Here is a 21629-nt window from a genome sequence, read left to right as displayed (position 1 = left end):
TTTTTGCAGATATTTGTCAATATATTCAACTTGTAAATCATCGTGCAGGAGTTTGTTACGGATGTAAAAATGCGCTCCTGTCATGGTGCGTAAGATTGTGTTTTGAGTCACCTGCAATTTGTTGATATCTGAGCTCGTAGCAGTCGCCCAGACAGGGGACGCATAACACATAATTGGTCTTAAAATGGAAATATAAATCTGTCTTTTCCTTCTCAGATCTAACTGCGAGCTGCGCCCTAGCAGTACTTGTAATTGTTGAGCAATTCCTCTGGTCTTGTTTGCAATGTAATTGACATGCGTACTCCACGTGAGTCTTCGATTCAAGTAAACACCTAAATACTTGGCCTTGTTTACCATCGGGACACGTTGGCCGAATAGGTAAAGTGGCTGAACTGATACCAGTATTTTCTTCCTTCTAACAAGAAGTAGCTGTGATTTAGTCGCATTGATGGAAATCTTCCACCTGGAGCACCACTCCTCAATGTCCATAATTATATCCTGCATAACAGAAATTGCCCTGTTAGGCTGAATAGATCTGACCGCTACAGCGGTGTCATCCGCATAGCAGGCCAGCAATGTATTTCTGTTGAGTTTATCCCGCGGGAAATCAGCCGCATAGAAAAGATAGAGTACTGGGCCAAGACAGGACCCCTGGGGGACGCCTGCAGCGATAGTTTTGTATCCAGAATGACTTTGCTTGCAGCTAACTGTAAAGTAACGATTTGCAATATAAGATCTGGTGAGTAAGATCAGTTCTCTAGGCAAATTCATCATTATCAATTTATATATTAAGCCCTCATGCCAGACACGGTCAAATGCTTTGGCCACGTCCAGCATGAGCACTGCAGTACAACTCTTATGATGCAGAGCAGAGCCGATAAATTCCACAAGCCTAATCAGTTGTTTAGATGTGCAAAGTTCGCTCCTAAATCCATACTGATCTTCCGGAAGTACCTGTAAATAAGGCTGGAATTTCCTTAAAATTATTCGTTCAAAGATCTTGCCTATATTAGAGAGCAAGCTTATGGGCCTGTGATTTTCCGCCTTAGTGATGTCTTTTGCAGGCTTCGGTAGTAGGAAAACTTTTGCGTACTTCCAGCAGTCCGGGAAGTAGCATAACGTAATGCATATATTAAAAATGCTGGAAAGTCTTGTGATTCCACCGCGCGGGAGGTTCCTGATCATTAAATTTGTAACTCCATCAATACCTGGGGCTTTCTTGGGGTTCAATTTGGAGATAATATCCGTAACTTCTCTTGGATTAGTTAAACCATCGGCATTTAGAGCCGTGGGAGCACCTAGCCATTCTTCTACTTTCATTCTGACTTGGGTCTCAAAGTGAATATTACGAGGTGTCTGATTGGGAGAAAACTGCTTTTCAAGATGTGAAGCAAAAATCTGACATTTGTCAGTATCTGAATAAGCAGTGACGCCGTTGTCAATAATTGGCCTATCACACTGATGCGTCCTCTTTAACATTTTTGTAAACTGCCAGAAGGCATCACTGTCTAAGTTTAACTCCTCCATTTTAACATTCCAAGCCTCACACTTTAATTTATGCATTTCAAGCTTAATATGCTTACTGATCCTATTTAACTCCGTTTTAATAATTGGGTCTCAGGTGATATTATACCTCCTTCGCAGCCTGTTTCTTTCGGCTATGAGAGATTTGACGTACCTTGGAATCTTAGCGATTTTACAAGACCTTTGAGTAACCTTGGTGGCCTCATAGTAAGAGTCATTAAGACATGTAGTAAACTTATCAATCTCCTTGTCAATATCAGAAGGGCTTTTCATAGCACCTAATTTAGGGAGCCTCACTTTCACAACATTGTGGTACATTCTCCAGTCGGTATGGGTCTTAACATTCGTATAATTAATACTGGTGACCCCTAGTGTAGCAATCACAGGAGTATGATCAGAGCTTAAGTCGTCTCGAACCTCCAGCACCATATTAATTCCTGTATTAGTCAAGATGATATCTAGAATATCAGGAGTGTACCTGATGTTGCTGGGCCTGAACGTCGGTACGTCAGGCGCAAATATACCAACTGGGTGGTTACTGATATACTCTCTCAGTACTTTACCATTGTGATTAGTGCTACGGCAGCCCCAATCTTTATGCTTACTATTGAGGTCGCCACCAACAATCATTATTGAAGAATCCGGAATAATATTTTGTAACATTTCCTCAGTTAGCCTATTAGTAGGGGGGTTGTAGATTGCCGCAAATAAGGTATCTCCAATCTTAGGCAAGCTAATAGAGGCAATCACAATTTCATAGCCCTTGTCTCTTTCAGTCGAAATTAAACAAGATGAATATTTACAATGAACGTAGATGAGTGCTCCACCTCCTCTGTGATGTAACCTATCACATCGGTAGGTTCTATAATTTTTGATGCTAACTCTGTCTCCTGGGGTGATGTGCGTCTCGGAGATCAGGCAAATATCAATGTCGTTCTCATACATAAAGTCCTCCAACTCATCTTTCTTTCCTCTTATGTTGTTAGCATTCCACACTAACATCTTGATTGGCCTAAAATTATTATCTTTCCTATCCATGATTGGGTTCATTATTGACCGCGTTGAAACTACTAGCATTGGCGCTAGGAGCTAAATTTACTTGTAGAATGCCGGAAGCCTTAATAGCCTCAACAAGGTTTTTAAGCCCTTCAAAAATACTTCTAGCTTCATCTAGAGTATTCATTGTTTGCCCGCCAACAGCGGCGGCATAAGATTTATTGATAATTACTCTATCACTGAAATTCTTCAAAGGCGGATTTTGAGTATTTATTTTGGGAAAATTCGGGCAACCCCTGTAGTTGCTTGTATGATCTAATTGGCAATTTATACACTTAGGTTTATCTTCTCTTGGCTTGGGGCAGTCTTTTGAATAATGATCGCCAGCGCATTTCATGCATTTCGGGTCATGCATACATCCTGCCTGGGCATGATGAAATGCTTGACACCGAAAGCATTGTACCGGCCCTTTCCTTCCTTTGTAAGCTTCTACTTTAACATTCAGCAAACATAATTTAGTTATATTATGTATCCCTCTCGCTTTTTCATTCCTCTTCAAAATAACTAGAAACAGGGGCAGATTAAATTTTTCTCCATTTCTGCGTCTTACTAATTGCGAGACTCGTTCAACTGGGAAACCTCTATCTATCAGTTCATCAGATATCTCTGAGGTTGGCGTGTCGATCGGTAAGCTGCGTATAACAACTTTAACCTTCTTGTTTTCGGGTAAAATAAATGAGTGATATTTCACTCCTTTGGCATTAAGTAATGCAGTTAAACTCTTATGAGTTTCTATACTGTCAACTTTTAGCTCATAGTGGTCTTGAGCTTTCATTATACCTGATTTTAGCTTAATTCCTGCATCTTTAAACATTTCCTTATATTTTGACCAGGAGTATTTACCATCCTGTATAATAATCGGGGGAGCTTTATTGCTCACTTTATTTGGATGTATGAATTTATCCACATCCTGCTCATTATTTTCGGCAGAATTGGTACCAGTTTCATGATCATGAGCATCACCTATTAGCCCAGCCGGGCACGTGACCTCATCTGCAGCACCGATAGGCCGCACCATGCTTTCCGTCTGAGACGTACTCGCAGCCGGCTTTTCGGGGATCTCACTAGATGGCGCCACATTAGCGTGGGCTTTATCCATATTATCCACGTCTGGGGCTGTATCCATATTATCATAAGTTATTTCCGTGGTCCGCTCAGCTGTCGAAACTTCTGACAAAACAGAGGAATCCGTCAGAGTAGACTTTCGAGAGGGTTTTCTTAGTCTTCTAGTAAAATCTCCTTTAGGACCTGAGTCCGTGTCGGAGCTGTCTTCATTCAGTGCTTTATGTTTTTTCGACTGCTCTTCATCTGAGCGCGCAGGGCTGCTGGCTCGTCTGACATTAGTTTTGTTGATTCCAGTTATTGAAGAATCACTGTCATTAACCTTAGGAGCAGGGATGTTTGGTTTGGGAAGAGAAGTAGAAGAACGATCAGCGTTCAGTTCTCTGTCAATGAAAAGTTTGAGGCGTCGAAGGAATTTAAGGTCTCGTGCGTCCTTAGATGAGAGAGATCCATCAGCTTCTTTGATGCATTCTAAGTTGGTAATCTCAGAGGCAATAAAATCAATCATTCGATCCATGGTGGAGCGGATGGCAGAAAATGAAGCAGCGGAGAAAGCAACCAGAGTCTATTGCAATGCCGACCTACTGTTACAGCGGCATGCACTCTGATCAGGTATAATAAAAGAAGAGTTCTAATATCACAAAATCAGGAGCGAGCAGATGCACGTCTTAAAATGTGAGCGATGTTGCTGTCTGAAGTGACTCCTACCTCAACTTAAATAGTAACTTCCTACCCCAATTTTCATAAAGCGCGAAACTAAAATCTCATTCTGGCAAGAAAGCGAGGTTTGGAAAACGAGAGTTTAAATGAGAAAAATGAGAGTTAATTTATTTCCAAAATAAAATTATCTGTTAGGAAAATAAAATAAAACCCCAGAATCTTGTGTCTGATTTGGTTGTGGTTTTCGGGGTATGGGTTGGACTGATAAGAGTGATGATCTTCAAGGAAGAGGAGCTATCTAAAGCTAATGAGACTTCTGAGGATCATCGAACGTGTAAATACAAACTGAGTGGCGACGAAGACGATGACACAACAGTGACTTATGCCTATGATTTGGAAGCTGTAGCAGATGACAGAAACAACAGATTCAGCAGTATTAAATGATTTGAGGCCTAGAGAAAAGCAGAGGACAACAATAAGAGAGGACGAAATTCAATATTCCGAAATTAGAAATAATGATATCTTGTTAGATATTGGGAATGATAATATTACTAAGAAATCTTATTAAAATGTAAGTTCTTTTTAAAGAAAAAATTTAGGATAAATATCGGTAATTTAATCAATAATACTTTTCATTTGTTATTTTCTGACTGTAACCGCGTCTTTTGGAAATTGAATAATATGCGTAATTTCCCTTATGGTAAAATTAATACGAAAAGGGAGGGAAATTCAAGTGTAAATACGATACTCGGAAAGTCTTGGCACTTGTTTCGGTTCTTTTCCTAATTTTCAGTTTGTGTTTTTGTTTTTTAAGCTTTGCTTTTATATATCATTTGCTTGCTTTATTTATTTTGAATGTTTTTAACATTTGATGAAATTTTTCTATAAGAGAATAACATGAAAATGTTAGAATTTAACACTTCACCAACAGCTAGATAAAACTAATGGATCAGAGCGTTAGCTAGAACTTTAAATGTAAATATAGAAAATCATTTGGGTTAATATTCTTAACTATGTTTGCAGAGTCAAGAACTTGAAAGTTCAATTAAATTCAATACAAAAGATGCAAGTTTCGTGGCTGTTATCTCTTAAAAACCTGCTAACAACATCACATTACTCATATAGACGAGAAGAAGAAAAATATAGAGAAGAAAGGGGGGAATGTCGAAGATAATGTGCTCAATCAAATTTCTCCCCGCACTGGATGAATACAGCAGGCCAAAAACCGATTTTGATTTCATACAGCTGTCAATTCTGAGTTGGTGTCGAGCTGGTTCTGAGTAGGTATCCCCCCCAAAAAAAAAACTGTTATCAAATTTTTGCCAACTTTGTTATGCGCTAGTATAAATTATAAGCCTTTTTGTCCCTGTGACAATGTTAATTGTTTTCTAGTGTCAAACGTATATGCTGTGTCGATCCTATAACAGAATCTATTCTAAACAGTACTAGTCCTGTGCTGGTGTCTAATCTACACAAGCTCGATGGAGTGCCGGTGTCAATCCTACGTAGCATCGTTTCGATACCACTACACATTGGTTCTGTTACGAAATATTTCAATTAAATATTTTTATTTAGCCTCATTTTATTTATTTGTTTTTCAAATTTTCATGTTATAGTCTGATTTTTTTCCCTTCCACCTGGAAATTATATGACTTATACAATTTTTATCTTAAAAATTATGGTCAGCTTATTTAAGATAGGTCTTATCTAAATCGGATTATTTATTCGTTATTAAAAGAAATAGGAAGGAAAACTGTAAGATGATTTTTACTTATAGATTAATTTATACGTTATTTAATTTGTACGTAAAAATGAATTTGTGTTCATGTCAATCTATTTAAGACTTTATTTGAAAAAAAAAGAAAAGAAACACCTCGAAACGGGCGCGTTTAAGAGAACTGGACTCCGGTAATTTGTACGGCGCTGTACTCATTTCTTGAAGTTGCCCGCTTTGTATCATCATCTCTCTACAATGAAAATTCTCTTAAGCGTTCCTTGCGCTCTCCACTAGGGGCGCTAGCGTTGCGTTATGCCGACCTGATGTTTTTATTTATTTTTTTTTGTTCAAAATAGGTACTAAGCAGATTAGACCGAAGGCTACGGTACACATTTTGGAATGTAGAGAAAAAGTTATATTAAAAATGTTTCAGAAGAAGTGGATGGAATTGAGTGCATGAACAGTATTAGGTGTTGCTTGTGCAAATTTAACGTCTGTCTATTGCCTACATTTGTTTCAGGCGTCAATTGCTGTATTGCTGTGTTGAACTTCTATCGCAACTAATTTTCCTTACTAACTTTCAGTTCTGTATTGTTTTAAAGTTGGCTTCAATTTCAGTGTAAATATTTTATCGGACGACTGATGGATGATGACTTTTTTGTGCATTCCTTGTTCGTGATATAATTCAAAAACCAAACTCTTTATTAATGTTTAGTAACTGACAAAAGATTAGTGAGGGGCTGTACGGTTTCTATACGTCATGACCGAACAAGATATAGACTTTGAAAGTTTGCCTGCTGATGTTAAAGATAAACTAGCAGAATTAGAACTAGAACTTTCTGAAGGTGAGTGTATGATATACTTTTAGGATTTTCTGTTCAGTCTCTTTGAACCTATCCAATGAAGAGCTCGCGATCTGGCTTGTCACTAATAACTAATCATAGTTTGTTCATTTGGGATAAGGTTCCTGTCATACAACTATATCCTAATGTACTTTCAGTGATACATTTCTGTGAACATGACTAATACTGATGAAAACAAAACACAAAATTTTCAATTTTTAAAATAGGTGCAAATCTAATACAGTTCTGGACTCTGGTTTATTAGTTCTTACTGTGTCACTGACAGTTTCTGTTTTTATTGTCTATGTCCTATACTGAAGAGGTTAGCTTTCATATTAAATGCCTTTCTTATGGCTTGCCAAATTAAGGGGACAGTTGTATAATTTTTGAAAGATCATTACATTATACTTTTAATGACACATTTCTGTTTTTGGTGATATGACAGATATTGGTGAAATCTTAATACGAGTTTTCAGTGTTTGATTGTTGACAGTTAGACAAAAGTAGACTGGAATTATTATGGGTGTGTAGTAATCAGTTTTTTTTATGTTGATATTTTTTGGTCAGTTTCTTAATTAATTTTTTATACATATGTAGAAATGTAGATGCTGAATTTTATTTTATATTAATTCCATAGAGTGCAAAGAACCTTGTATTTGAAAATTGGCATTTTTATGCAATATAGTTCTGTAGTAATTTGGAGAAAAACACAATTTAAAATTATTAGGTAGCTGACTAGCAGTTCATTGGAGTAGGTAAGCTGTATACTGTTACATTCACCCGTCAGTTCAGAGCTTTGATTCTTAATATTCATTACGAAAGAAAATATTTTTGCCTTATGTAGTAGCTATATGTGTCTGCTTGATTTTTTGATTGTAAAGGTTTATAGTTTTTCTTTTTTCTTTTAGCCCGGTTTTAATCTTTTCCAGACATTTTGGGCATACTTGAGAAGCTATAAATAATCTTCCATAGTTAGTGAGAGCAAATGAAAAAAGAAATTTACGTTTTGGTTATTTGAAAGTTTCTATAAAATTACAGTTGTTAATCTAATCTCGAAAATGACTATTTTCATTTTGAGCTTTAATTCTATTCCAAGTGACTAAATATCTAACAACTTCTATATCTTATATTTTAAGGTATAGAATTGTCCAAATAAAAGTTTGTTGTGTTTATAGTACTTTTAAGGCACTGAAAGGTGTTAATATTAAGTTTCTAATGCTTAGCTGAGTTTTCATTTTCTGTGAAATTTACTATTAATTATAATTAATAATTATGTTTGATAATTTAACTGTTTGTCTGTGACAGAGTACTTATTTTAATGTCAAGCCAGTAGTGCATGTTAGGAGGAAGGCAAAGTTTCATAAAAATCGGTTGCTGTTGTAAACAGTTTCTCATGAGTTTTGTTCATCATTCTGTCCTTTTTGTCTTATGGTGAAACTTTCCTAAGATGACCATCCATAGTATCAGGCAATTTCGTGCAAAGTGATCGGCATAAACATGACTGTCAGTGATGTTTAGTACTTTTATTTAATTATGTTCTTGGGAATACTGGTGTTTTTTAAAGATGGTATCAATGAGATGTTTCACTGTATTTCCCTTCCATTTTATTACTCCGAATAGTTAGATTATAATAAATAATTAAATGCTTTTAATTATCTAAGCTGGAAGATTTTTAGGAGAGAAAAATATTTTCTAAATGTCATCGCAAATGTATGTAGGTCAATAATAAATTCAAAAAAAATATATATATATATATATATATATAAGATTACTATGTGCCATGTTTATATTATGCTTTGTTAGCTTCCATAGTTACAAAATAACAAAAACTAAACTTTGTAACTAAAATTGAATCATAACAAAAACTAAACTTTGTAACTAAAATTGAATGACTACCTTTTTGTATTAAAAATATTTTAATAGCATGGAATTTAATATGAAAATAATTTTAAACTTTTTTTGTTAGCTATTTGTAAGTTATCACTTAAGGAACATTTGGTACTTTTCCGTTTCGCCGGCGCAAATCTCGCCAAACAGACTTTGTTGGCGACAGCATACAGTATACACACAAAAAAATGTTAACAAATGTTAGTTCTAAGAATTTTTTATTTTAAAGGCATAAATATTTTAATTTGGTTTAAAATTTTATAAAAAGCCAATAAATAAAGGCAATAAATTTGTAAAAAGACATAAATTTAAGAATTTACTATGCTTTCATGGTTCAACATCCTGATTCGCCGGTTCATATCACGTGAACCCAAGTGATCTCATCACACGTAAACTATTCTACAAAAATCTAATTCTCTCAGTAATTATCTACATTAATTTCAAGTTAAATATTAATTTGGAACTGTAATACAAGTTTAAATGCGAGAATTATTTAATTCGTTCGAATAGCTTACTCAGAAATTATGTAAAACTTCAGTGCATTCTCGTTAGAATTGATAAATTTAACCCTTAATTTTGCCTTTTCTATATTTTCGCCTTCAGGTGAGCGGTGTGATTGTATTCCAATTGACTTAATTTATCTATCTTGTAAGCATTCTATGTAATTGTATGCCAGTATTGAAAGAAACAATCAATCTAATAAGAAAAAGGTGCGACTTGTTTTGAAAATGAAGCGCAAAAGGTTACCAGCGAAGATATTCCGTTTGGCGTACCATTATTGGCGACTTTGTCGTTTGCGCCGGCAAAACGGAAAAGTACCGAACATTTTTGTACATAGATGAAACATTTGTATTTGTTACATAATGAATATTACAAAAATGTCAGGAGTTTGAGTTACAACCATCTAATGAGCTTTTAAGTGCATAACTGCAATTAATGAAACTTTCCCGTGATTCAAGGGTTTTAAGTTAATGTACTAAAGGTACACATACACGTATGTGAGTGAAAATACGCTACCTAGAATATTAAGGCTTTTCTTACAAAATTCTAATTCAATATTTTTATTTCAGTTTTCCTTTTGATACTGAGCATTAACTTAATGTCGTGTAATGTATAGCTCTAAATATATGTGGAGCTTTTAGTGTATATTTTGACTAATCTTAATTTGTATCTTGCAGTAATGTTCTCTCAATTTAACTTGTGTATTTCATTAATGTTTTATAGATAACCTTTTTGATAATTTTAATGGCTCTGTTTGTTAACTAAAATTCAGTCTCAACTGAGAAAGGGAGATTTAGCAGCTATTCTTTAAAACTATATTTAGAGGACCTTTAAAAAATCAAAAACTTCAATATTTATACATTAAAATATATACAGTCAAAAGTCTTTAATCCTGACGTCCATAATCCGGAATGATCTATAATCCGGACCTCAAAGCTACAAACTTTCTGCGCATGCGTAAAGCACACATTATATAATATGCATAATATTTTTACACATGCACATAATACGTTTACGCAGGCGCGTTTAATGTATAATGAACAGTATAAGCTAAGCTAAAATTATCTAATTATCTATTTCAGTTAATGTTGCAGATTGCGTTGTTCCTTAATCTTCTAATTGGATCCGGCTTATTATTTTTTGCAGACTGTTAGAGCAGTTTTAAAAAAGTAAGCTTGAACTTTCGATTATGTCAAAAAGAATTTCCGATTCTGGAGCTGTCGAAGGATCTACAAAGCGAAAGCATGTTTTGGTGTCCATCAAACAAAAAGTGGAATTGCTGCAAAAAATGGATAAAGGCATATCCTTTGTTTCTCTAATCATTCCGAAATCTGTTTATCAATTTCACGCTGCTCTGCGGGGGGGGGGGATGCTGTGGCACGCAGTGAACTGGAAGTTATCTGTCAGCATTATCCTTATCTTCAGGGCAGATGTTTTTATTTTATTCGGCTTATAATTCCTTACTAAAAATAGTATTTCATCTTGATGTACTCCGTCTTTGATATGATTTAAATCAAATTCCTCGTCATTATAAATATCACGAATACACATCAAATAGTTTTGTGGTTGCAATTTTCTAATTTCGACTATGCATAATGTATGCTTTACACATGCGGGCGTTGAAAGAAATGTTTAATAAAGTAAACAAATAAATATTAAGCATTTTTTTGTAAATTTTGATACCCTTTAGATCATAATTGCCCTTTATTTCATAAATTACAGTTTCATATTTTTAATTTTATAATCTCTGCTTGCCATCTTACCAGATTTAAACTGATGATCTATAATCCGGAAAACCGATAATCCGGAATCGCCAAAGTCCTGACGAGTCCGGATTAAAGACTTTTGACTGTATATATTTTTTAATGAATATATTCACACATAAGTGCTGGGTATGAAAAAGTACTTGTCTTTAATTGTCTATTTCTGCTCTTGTGAAGTAGAGTACCTCTATATTGTTCTCTTCTTTACTGTAGAGATAAAGCTTTAAGAGTTCTTCAATGAAAGCTTTATTGTTTCAGTTTGATCAAAATTTTTAATTTATCACCCAAGCTGACATTCGTGCCATTAATGATGAGCACTTTTGATGGGATAGAATTTTAAAATTAATGAAGTCCAAAACTGTTATTAATATGAGCTTATTTTGGCTTGTAAAAAGATCAAGTAATCAGCATATAAATAGTTGAAAATTAAAGTTTTATGTATAAGGTGAAAATGCAAACTTTTTTAGGTATTAAAGAAGAGCATAAATTTCAGTGTTTGGAGTGACGAGTAAATAGGCTACTTAATAAAAGTGTAATTTGAATATTTGCATTTTCTAGTAATCTATGATATTGATAATTAGTAATAAAATTTATGCTATGTCTTGTACTTTACCTAATAGCTTAATATAATGTAAATGTAAATTTTAAAGGAGAGCTATTACAGCTCCTGATAAAAACCATTCAGTTTTACAAATTTAATAGTTTTCCTGCATTTAAAAATTAATAATACACTTAAGTGTAATAGTATTTTTTTAAGATTATAAATTAGGCTTTTGGTTCCTGTTTTATGTATTCATAAATTTTAATTACCGAAAGCTTAATGTATTATATAATTCAAAGTAGAAAAAAAATTATTTATCTTCTTTAAAGCTGCTGACACCAGGTGTATTATTCATTATTTATCCAAATCAGTTCTCAGTAAAACTGCTTTAGAAAATTAATTATATAATCAGTTAAGTCTAAAAAAAACTCGAATGGAATGTCATTCTAAAGTAGAAACAGAACAAAAAAAAAAAAAAAAACTTCCGTCACCATCTCACTTCAAATGCAGAAGTTTTTCTTATTATGCCTTTTAGGTGAGTTATTTTCAGTAAACAAAGAATGAAATATAATGATAGTATACTTTTTATTTATGAAAATTTTTTTATTAACATTGTGGTACTTATCTGTTATCCTGAGTGATTCATCTTGGTAATAATTTTTTTGGCTACAAAACTCCAGTGATATTTGGTTAATCCTATTAAACTCTCGAAAGACAGTTATAGTTTCTAGTTCCATCTCTGCCTAATTTTGCAAGCTGTACATTATTTCATTCTTAATTTAATGCTTAGTTATTAAAGTATAGAAAAAGAAATGTACTCATTCAGTATATCAATTTGCTTGTTACTTTTCTGATCTTTAGGAAAAAACGGCAAGTTATTGTCACAGGGAATACCTAACTAAGCAGACACCAAAATATTGCTGGAGATATTTCATCGCTGAAAAAACTTTTAATCCCAAAACATGCTTCGTAAATTCAAATCATCTGATATAAATAATTAAATAGTTTTGTAAATTTTAACGATGCTTGATATTGACTTTTTATATTATGAAGTGAAAAATCAAGCATTAAATATTAAATTCATGTGAAACAGTATTAGGGCAATTGTTTGTTAGTTGGATATTAAAAGATTTCATGATTCCTAGGTGCAAGAAATGTAATAGGTTGCTAAAAAAATAAAGTAAATAAAAAACTGGGGTGCCATATTATTTGGTCAGGACTATTTCTGCATCTAAGAAACTACATTAAGTTCTCAAATGAAGCTATTTTTATTTCTGTTCTGCAGATTTCTTTTAATCTAAATATGGCATAAATCCTTCATAATTATTAAAGAAGCAGAGACAAAAATAACTAATTAGCATTTGAGGAAGAAAGCACTCATTAGTCTCGTTTCAGCCACCCATTATCCATTGCTGCAGGGGAAGATAGTTTGCTTGGCTTTTTTGTTTTGTAAACAAACTTTTAGATCAAAGATTTGAAGATCAAATTTGGACTATTATTACTTTGTGTTATTCTTATAATGATGCAGCACTTTTTTTTTTTTTAATCTTTGTGTTTCATAGTCATTTCATGAGGGACACAATGGAGTAAAGTTTTCTTTTTCAAAAGATGAAAAGTTAAGAAATAAGAAACATTAGTTGTCATTATGTTGTAAGGGATAACTTTAGTCTCAGTTATACTTGTTTCTGAGGAAAATATTTGATGTGTTTGCTGATATACAAAATGATTCAAAAATATATGTCGAAAATGTAAGAGAGGCACAAATGAATGGATTTTGTTATGGAATGTGTGTACCCAAATGCCCCTTTGAATCAGTACAGAATGGTGATAAAGGGCAGGTAAAGGCATTTTGTTTCTGTTAATATAAATCCTGTGTGAAAATGCTAGTTGTTGCATTGCTACATGTATCCAGACCTTGTTGATATACATTTTATCTATGGGACTATGGCTGAAATTCAGTAAAAACTGAAAGGAAGCAAGTACCTCCATAGAGCAGCAGCTTGGTTTCTATCTGCAGCCACATGAGTAGAATGCAGTTAGAAGATTTCCACAGTTGCATAGCATTTGCAGTACAGGTTGGGATGATTTACACCAGCAGAATGCTTTTATCACCTGCTCAACAATGCAATATACCAGACATGGGCAAACTGCGGCTCTCCGACAACTTAACTGCAGCTCACGAGCTACTTGCGGTCCTTGGCCATCTGAAATGCGATTGATTTTGAAAAAACATAGTTTAATTTTTTAACGCATGGAATTTGAAATAGAAATCTTGCAGTGCCATGTTTCTTTATTAATCACTAATTTAATTTCTGATATTATGTATGTAAAAATTTGATAGATTCCAAACTGTCCACTGCTGGCTCATTGTCAGAGCAACAAATGCATAAAAATACAAATAATTCCATTTCTAGTAATTGCTATCCTGGTTATGTTACTTTTGGATCAGGTAATGGCCATCGGAATACACTAATATGAAGTTAATCTATAACGTAATGTTAATATTTTTATTTAATTATTCTGACTACTATTTTTTCTCTCAAGTTAATTTTACTTCAAGCAGTATCTTACATTCCTGTGTGATCCCATTGTTCATAACAGTTGTGATCCACATGAAAGATTTTCTATTTGTTGTAGGATACTACTTTTTTTATTCAGTCCTTAAATGGCGTGAGTAACTGCTTAAGAAACCTGATTCACAGTACAATCTATGTAGAGCTCTTTTAATCTGTGGAAGAATTTTACGAGGATTTTATTTTTGGTGCAGTGAACCTTCTGCCTCTTACTTGGTTGTCTCAATTTTCTTTGGAACTCCTTCAAAATTAATTTCCTATCCCTAAGCAAGTCAGGCACTTTTATGCAATTTCTTCACAGATTTTGCAACCATTCGCAATAATATGCTTAATGAATACTTATCCCACGTGAAATCAATATTTTGAGATAATTTCTTGGTTATCCTAGGCAGAGATCAAAATTTGTTTCGCCATTTGTTGTGGATGCTGAATAATTTGGAGTTGTGGGAAGAATCATTGGTTTGACAATGATTTAAATTTTAGTCAAAATGTTTAATTCCCATTTTATCAAATATTGTTATTCCAGATAGAGACCTTTCAACGTAATTTATCATCAAATCGTCATATCAATAGCATTGCATCAAGCAATGAGGGATCAACAGAACACAAACGTCTGTCTTCTCGAACGTTTTTATCAAAATTGGCATATTTATATTGGTGAAATCTTTTTATCTTGTGATATTTTCTTGTATTTTTCGATTTCTTCTTTGATGATCTTCTTTCTTTAAACCTCAAACTAGGTTAGAGGCATTTTGCTGCTCAGCATATCTAAAATTTTTCACCCCTTAGTACTGCCACTTTGCAGCTGCCCCGGCTCTGATAGCTCGGCATTACACTTCTTTTAATCTGTTGATATTTTTTGTCTTCTTAATTTTCGATCATCATATACGTCTGACATGTCCTTCATGAATGCTTAGTATCCAAATGAAGTGTTGTACAATGATCCACTGCTTGATCACTAGAAATTTCAGGAAATAATGTGAAATTTTGCTCCCATAAATGTTTATTTTTAATGTCCGATCTTTTATTTTCTAAAATATCCTCTGCTTACAGACTCAATTTGAGATTTTAAGCAGGTTAGGTAACCCAGTTGAAAGTTGTACTGCGTAACTGTTAGGCTGACAATAATTTATTAAAAAATTTTTCTGAGTTATTTTTCTGAGTTATTTTACTTAGAAATTCAAGATGAGACATTTCATTTGACCACCTATATGGGTCCAACATTTAGAATATGATGGATCCATACACGTATTTGGCAAGAACCTGGGAACTATTGTTCAGACATCTGCCATGTTACAAAAGGTCTTCACATCGAACATTTGTGTGTATGTCTATAGGAATATGAAGAGTTACGCATTCATGTTATATCTGTATTTGTGAAATAAATTCGTTATAGTGGCGACGGGCATGTTTTCTTTATGTAACATTAGTTTTAATTTGCCATGTATTTGAAAAAAAGCTCAGAATTAAACAGCTATGTTAAGAGTTCGGCTGGTAGACGAAGATAGTATGTTTTTGACAAAGTGTTAATATAGCCTGTCATGAACTAATAAATTTATTAGTGTTAGGTTATGTATGTCCAAAATTATGGTAAGGATTCAAGAAGTGGTTTCGAGAATTTTCATCAACTTCGTCATCTATGTCCAAAATTATCAGGATGATTTGAGAGATAGTTTCAAGAATTTTCATTGATGTGCATGAACTTCGTTATCTATGTCCAAAATTAGCGAGATGATTCGAGAGATATTTTCAATGATGCTCATGAACTCTGTTATCTGTGTCCAAAATTATTGGAATGATTCGGGAGATAGTTTCAAGAATTTTCAATGATGCACTGTGTACTAATTACTAAAAAATTCTGGCGGATTCCGTTGGATGCTGCACTGAAATGCTGTATCAGTCAACGACGTCATGAGAAATACTGATTTTTCAAATACCACTGAAATTGCAATCATGTCTTTTTTTAGTGAAGTCTTCTATACTGCACATCAGTAAAAGTAATTATTCCGAAGTTTTGGGAAAAAAATGTTTTAACGGTTTCTTAGTTTAGAATCCAAAGATTCGAATGATCTCAGTATGTTGGTCCTAATGTTAATTATGTAGAGGAAAAAAATTGCGTTTTAAGCGAAAGCATGAACAAATTAATAGCTTATTTCTAAATAAGTATTTTTGCTCGAGTAACACTTTCTGCAGTGCATGTTGATGTGTATAATTTAATTTACCTTTTCTAAAAGACTGATCATTAGTTAAAAAAAACTCAGTTTCCTTTTAAATAATGATTTGTAGTTTGCTCAAATAGCATTTTTTATGTTATTGTAGACCATTCATTTTACCATTCTTCTGATTCATTTTACTTCTACTAAAATAAAACAACAGTTATTATAAACGGAGAGGTATAAAGGAAATCGGAAGAAAATATTTGGTTTCTCTACTTGAAGAAAAAACGCTCAGTTCCTCAGTACAAGCGTTACAAATTTGTATTTTCTTGGGACTTCACTTTTCTGAACATAAAATGGTAGATATAAGATGTATTGATATGTAATCATGTTAATCACATATTCATTAATTTACTTCAGAGTTTCTTTATATTCAAAATCTGTCTCATTATTTTTGAAACGATATAAATTTGGACTTGCGGCTCTCGAATGTTCATAAAATCTATCATGGACCTCCCATCGTCTTGAAGTTTGGCCATCCCTGCAATATACTACTTTAAAGCATCAATTTTGCACATATATTCTATTACAAAATCTGATTATTTTGGTCTCCTATATTTGCCTTTATATTTTTATCAAATATTTTTGAATCTGTCTGTATTGACTCTAAAGTATTCTATAGTTTTGCAGAGTTTTGGTGAAATCAGCGTGTATGAAGTCTTTCTCTCACCTTGTTAATAAGGTTGCTAAATTATGCTTATTACACTCCTAATTAACTTTCACCAAACAAACATTTTATTTAAAAGTATCCAAAATGCTTTTTACAATAATAGTTTTATCTCCTTGTTATGCTATGCTATTTAGCACTATTTATTATTACGTTTTAAGCATTATTGTTATGCATTTATTATTATGCAGAGATGAGTTTTCTGCTTTGAAGTTTGCATTGTACTCTACATTTAAGAGTAAAGTTCTTTAGTTTGGTCTAAAGTTGTTTATTTAAAGCAGGCTGCTTATTCTCATTTCTGATCTTCTTTCAAAGTTCTGTATGATAATGTAGTATTTTTTTTAAATTTATTTATTTACTTATTTTTAGAAATTTGAAGCATGACTAAAAACAAAACAGAGAAACATTTGAAGCACTTAATTTAACTGATATTTAGACTTTATCATCCTCTGAAGAGTAAAAATTAAAAAAATTATGCATATGCAGTAACGGACATAACAGACATATGCAGTAATACACAGGATAAAAACATGAGTCATAACACAAATTATATAACTAAGAAAAAGTAGCTAATTAATAGTCTTTGATGCAACGGACGTTCGGTTGCAGTGCTTCTAAATTTTATGAGTGAAATTATAATTCTAGTGTGAGAGCACTGGAGCTTTAAGTAAGAAAGATACCACTGTGCAACTAAATTGCAATACTAACAGAAACTTTAATGCCACATTTTATTTATCAGTTAGTACTACTGTTGAATGAAATTTATATTGGATACAGAATGAAAGACTCGGTTTGCCTCGAAAGAGCAAAATGCATGGGAAAACTTCAGTAACTGAGGGAGAATGTCTTCCATGTCAAAATCAACCAGAGGAATTTTTATGGGCTGAATGAATTTGGTCAAAATGTCTTTTAAGCATATTAGAAGTCTGTGGGATGAATATTAATAAAACTATTTACTTTTGCTTTATTGTTCCCTTGATAGTGGTTAACAGAGCCTTACTACTAATCTGAATTGTACCTGCATACACTGGCTGTCCCACAGATGTTGAGGCCTGAGGTAAAAATCACTCTTGGGCCACCTTTATTAGAAGGATCATCATACAAAATGTCAGTGCAAATATATAATAAACATTTATTTAATTAAAATGAAATGAAGAGTAGAAAATATGCTAAAATTAAATAGTTAAAATTATTTGGGAGGAAACAAACCCCTTAAGACTAAACTAAAAACAACTCAAATCTAGCAGACAAACATACATTTATAAAACCTTATTAATCTGCCATTTTTGATGATTAAAAAATGTTTTTAACTTTAGTCAGTAAAAAAGCTAAAACTTTGTGAGCTTTTACTCCCTAATTTTTTTTTTTAATGTCTTCATCAAAATTTGTTTTCAGCTGCTGCATTTTGAATGAAAAGGATTGCCAAACTGTTAAGTCTTACCTAGCTCATTGTTAGTCAAAGATAGCTTTTAATAAACTTCAACTTTGGAAAGTGTCTCTTGAAAGAAACAACTGAAACACCCATTGTCAAAAAGTCTTTAATGCCAAATATAGTTAGATTCTTGGAAGTCCATTTCCACAATAAACTTTATAATTATCATTGTAGACCACTTTGCAGCTTTGTCCTTTTCTGTTTTCCTAAATATAGGTATATGTATTTAAAAACATCAGATTTTTTTTATGGTCTCCTGCCTTCGATTAGGGCCTGGTGTGGTCCCTCCTCCTTATGACAAACCACTGCTTGCACAGATATTTAGCACTATAATATTGCAGAATCCATGAGCATTTTGAAATTGTTATTAACTTTTTTTCTCTGGGATCAGCTGTACAATAGTTTTCACCAAAGGGTACCAGGTATAAGGAAAGAAATTGTTTTGGTAATATAAAGAGAGAAAAAACAGTAATGTACAATATGTACTCTTGTAAAACTGTGAAAAATTGGGGAGCAGACATTAAAGATTGTGATGTCATTTAATACAAATTAATAATATAAAAAATTTTAATGGGTCTGATTAAATCTAGAAAAAATAATAATTAAAAAAACATTCTCTTCCCCAAAAATTCACAAAGCCAGCAAAAACCCTGTTTATCAGTTTGCATAATACTAGTTACTTTGAAAATGTATAATTTTTCACTTTCAGTTGACAAGTGTAGCAATTTAGCATTTAGTTTTTGTATGAGTAGAAATGTTTGGAGTGGACATTTTAGTGCTGAAGCATTTGTAACTCTAAATAAGTGAGTGATTTGGTTTAATACTACATTAAAAACAGGTCATTTTGTATGAGCATACCAAGGATACAGAGTATCATTCATTTGTAACACATTTGCATGTTGAACAGAATCAAAATATACTGAATGTCAAAAATTGTAACAGCCTTCCATCTACATATATTCGATGCACCTATTCAGAAACTGCTAGCATACTATACAGTCAAATTAGCAAACATAATGTGTAAAAACAGTATGTTGGGAATGCATTGTATGGTAACATTAAGACTTGAAAATACTGTCTTAAAAGGACTTTTACTAATATTTTTTCTGTTTGGATCAAAATTAAGTGTGTAGTAGTTATTCATTGCATTTTAAGTGCTGTGATACATATTTCTAAATATTTGTGTGCTTGTGTAATAATATCTTAAATTTAGGTACTGCATAGAGAAATACTAGGACCTTCAAATATGAAATTGCATTTTTTTAAGAAAAAATACCTAAAAAAATTCACAGTTGTCCAGTAAGAGAGGCTGTATTCTATTTGGGAAATACAGTAGATTATTTGCCTTTTCTCTTCAAATATTCATTCACTTTTAATCAATATTTATATTCTGCAGGATTATTTGATTTTGATATGATAGAGAGCATTAGTTATTAAAACATTTTTGAGTTTTTGAGAAGTAGCTTATAGAGACAAAGACAGTTAAAATTCCTGAGTTAGTTAATTATCTACATAAGTATGTTTAAAATACATCCACAGTTTATGGGCACCATTTACTCTTATATAGATTATTATACCCATAGTATGTTCAAACTCATTGATGTATTATGGATTTTTGTATCTTTTGTAATGATGATTATTTTCAGAGCATTCTGAGATCTTATTTTGTAGTCTTAATGACTTTGTTTTAATTATGTTTATCTTTTAACGAAATTTTAGTAACAGATACCTGACTAGAATGATCATGTTATAAGGTATTTCTCCCGCCTTCTTAGCATGCCTTCGTGGTGTATTCCATGGCAGTCCCAGAGAGGGAATTGCTCATTTTTCATGTTTCCTGCTTCGAAATAACCGCATGTCTACTACCATACTGTGGTAAAAATGTTGGCTATATGCTAAGAGAAGTTTTTCCTGAAGATGACAATTTTTTTTCTGTAGTTATTCTTTATGTGTGTGACAGTAAATTTACAATATTCATTATACATATAATCTACATTAAGAATATTAAAATTCTATATTATATTTTAAAGGTCATATTACATAAAAGCACATAAACATTAATTACTTTCATTCACTATTTGCACTAGTTGGTATAATTGTTTGTTTTAGAAGTTGTATTTGTAAATAAGTTTTGTGTTTTTAATATAATTTTCCCGTTTATTTATTATAAATTTAAACATGAAAATTAAATAATCAATACAGAAGAAATGTAATTCATAAAATTTTCATATATTATTTTTACCTTTGCATATGGCAGTCTTCATACATGCCTTTGGAATTTCTGTAGAAGCTTAGTTTCTCGTGTTATGCAGATGAAAGAAATTAATTTACTGTAGTACGAAAGTAAGCATTCTTAAATAGTAAGTTGTTAGGATTAAAAAAAAAAAAAAATAACATGCTAAGTATTTTTTTCCAATTAATAAGCATTTATTTCCATTTTTATTAAATAAATTATACTACTTTGTGAACTCAGTTAGATACTTTTATGCAGTATTTATTCATAGTGTTAAGAATAGTGAACACAATGAGGATAACATCTAATTAAACTGTGTATCACTCAGAACAGCAGCATTCCTAAGTAAAGTAGAGATAGAGATCATATATTCATAAGATAAAGGTATTTTTATTGCATTTATTTTAGCAAAATCCATTTCAGTTATAAGAATGATGTAGAAGGCGTGTTTTGAACTTCCATAACTGCTCAATAAAATTAAGATTTGGTGATTGAATGTAACAAGTATAATTTCAATATTATGTTCTTAAACTACACTATTTTATAGACAGAATGCAGTACTTAAATGACACTCCATAATTTATGGAAAAAATTTACATAATGCTGATCAATATAATGTCAAGTGTATTCTCAGAACTAATCTATGCACTTTGTGACATTAGTACCTGTAAGCAATAACTTTCGTGTTGCAACACAGCAATTTAAACTGTTTGTTTGGAGTATTTGATGACCTCTCAGCATGAAACCAGGTTTTCTTTGTTGGTATTTATGCTGTTATTCCTTCAGGTGTAATTTTTCATTTTTGGTGTATAGTTCAAGTCATTGCTTGCTAGCCTGTATCTGTCACTTTCTTTTAACTACACTCCTGTCCATTTTAAAGTAGCAAAATATTATTTTTTGACTTGGTCATGATTTCTGATATCCTCCCTTTTGCTACAAGTCTTCTTTTTTTAGT

General features: G+C 32.6%; 1 protein-coding gene across 1 annotated transcript in view; it reads left to right on the top strand.

Annotated features, from left to right (window-relative positions):
* The first annotated feature begins 6352 nt into the window (after positions 1-6352).
* Positions 6353-21629, top strand: part of DIP2 (disco-interacting protein 2) — a 252891-nt gene continuing 237614 nt past the window's right edge. Inside the window, exon 1 of the mRNA XM_035357833.2 lies at positions 6353-6864. Coding sequence (XP_035213724.1) covers positions 6780-6864 — 85 coding nt within the window. The 5' untranslated portion in view covers positions 6353-6779. The remainder of the gene's footprint in view (positions 6865-21629) is intronic.

Source organism: Stegodyphus dumicola, chromosome X2 (assembly GCF_044657685.1).
Source record: "Stegodyphus dumicola isolate Sdum_Otavi_A_Nest chromosome X2, ASM4465768v1".
Lineage (NCBI taxonomy): Eukaryota > Metazoa > Arthropoda > Arachnida > Araneae > Eresidae > Stegodyphus > Stegodyphus dumicola.
The sequence above is the reverse complement of the archived record's forward strand: the minus strand, read 5'-3'. Positions and strand labels throughout refer to the sequence as shown.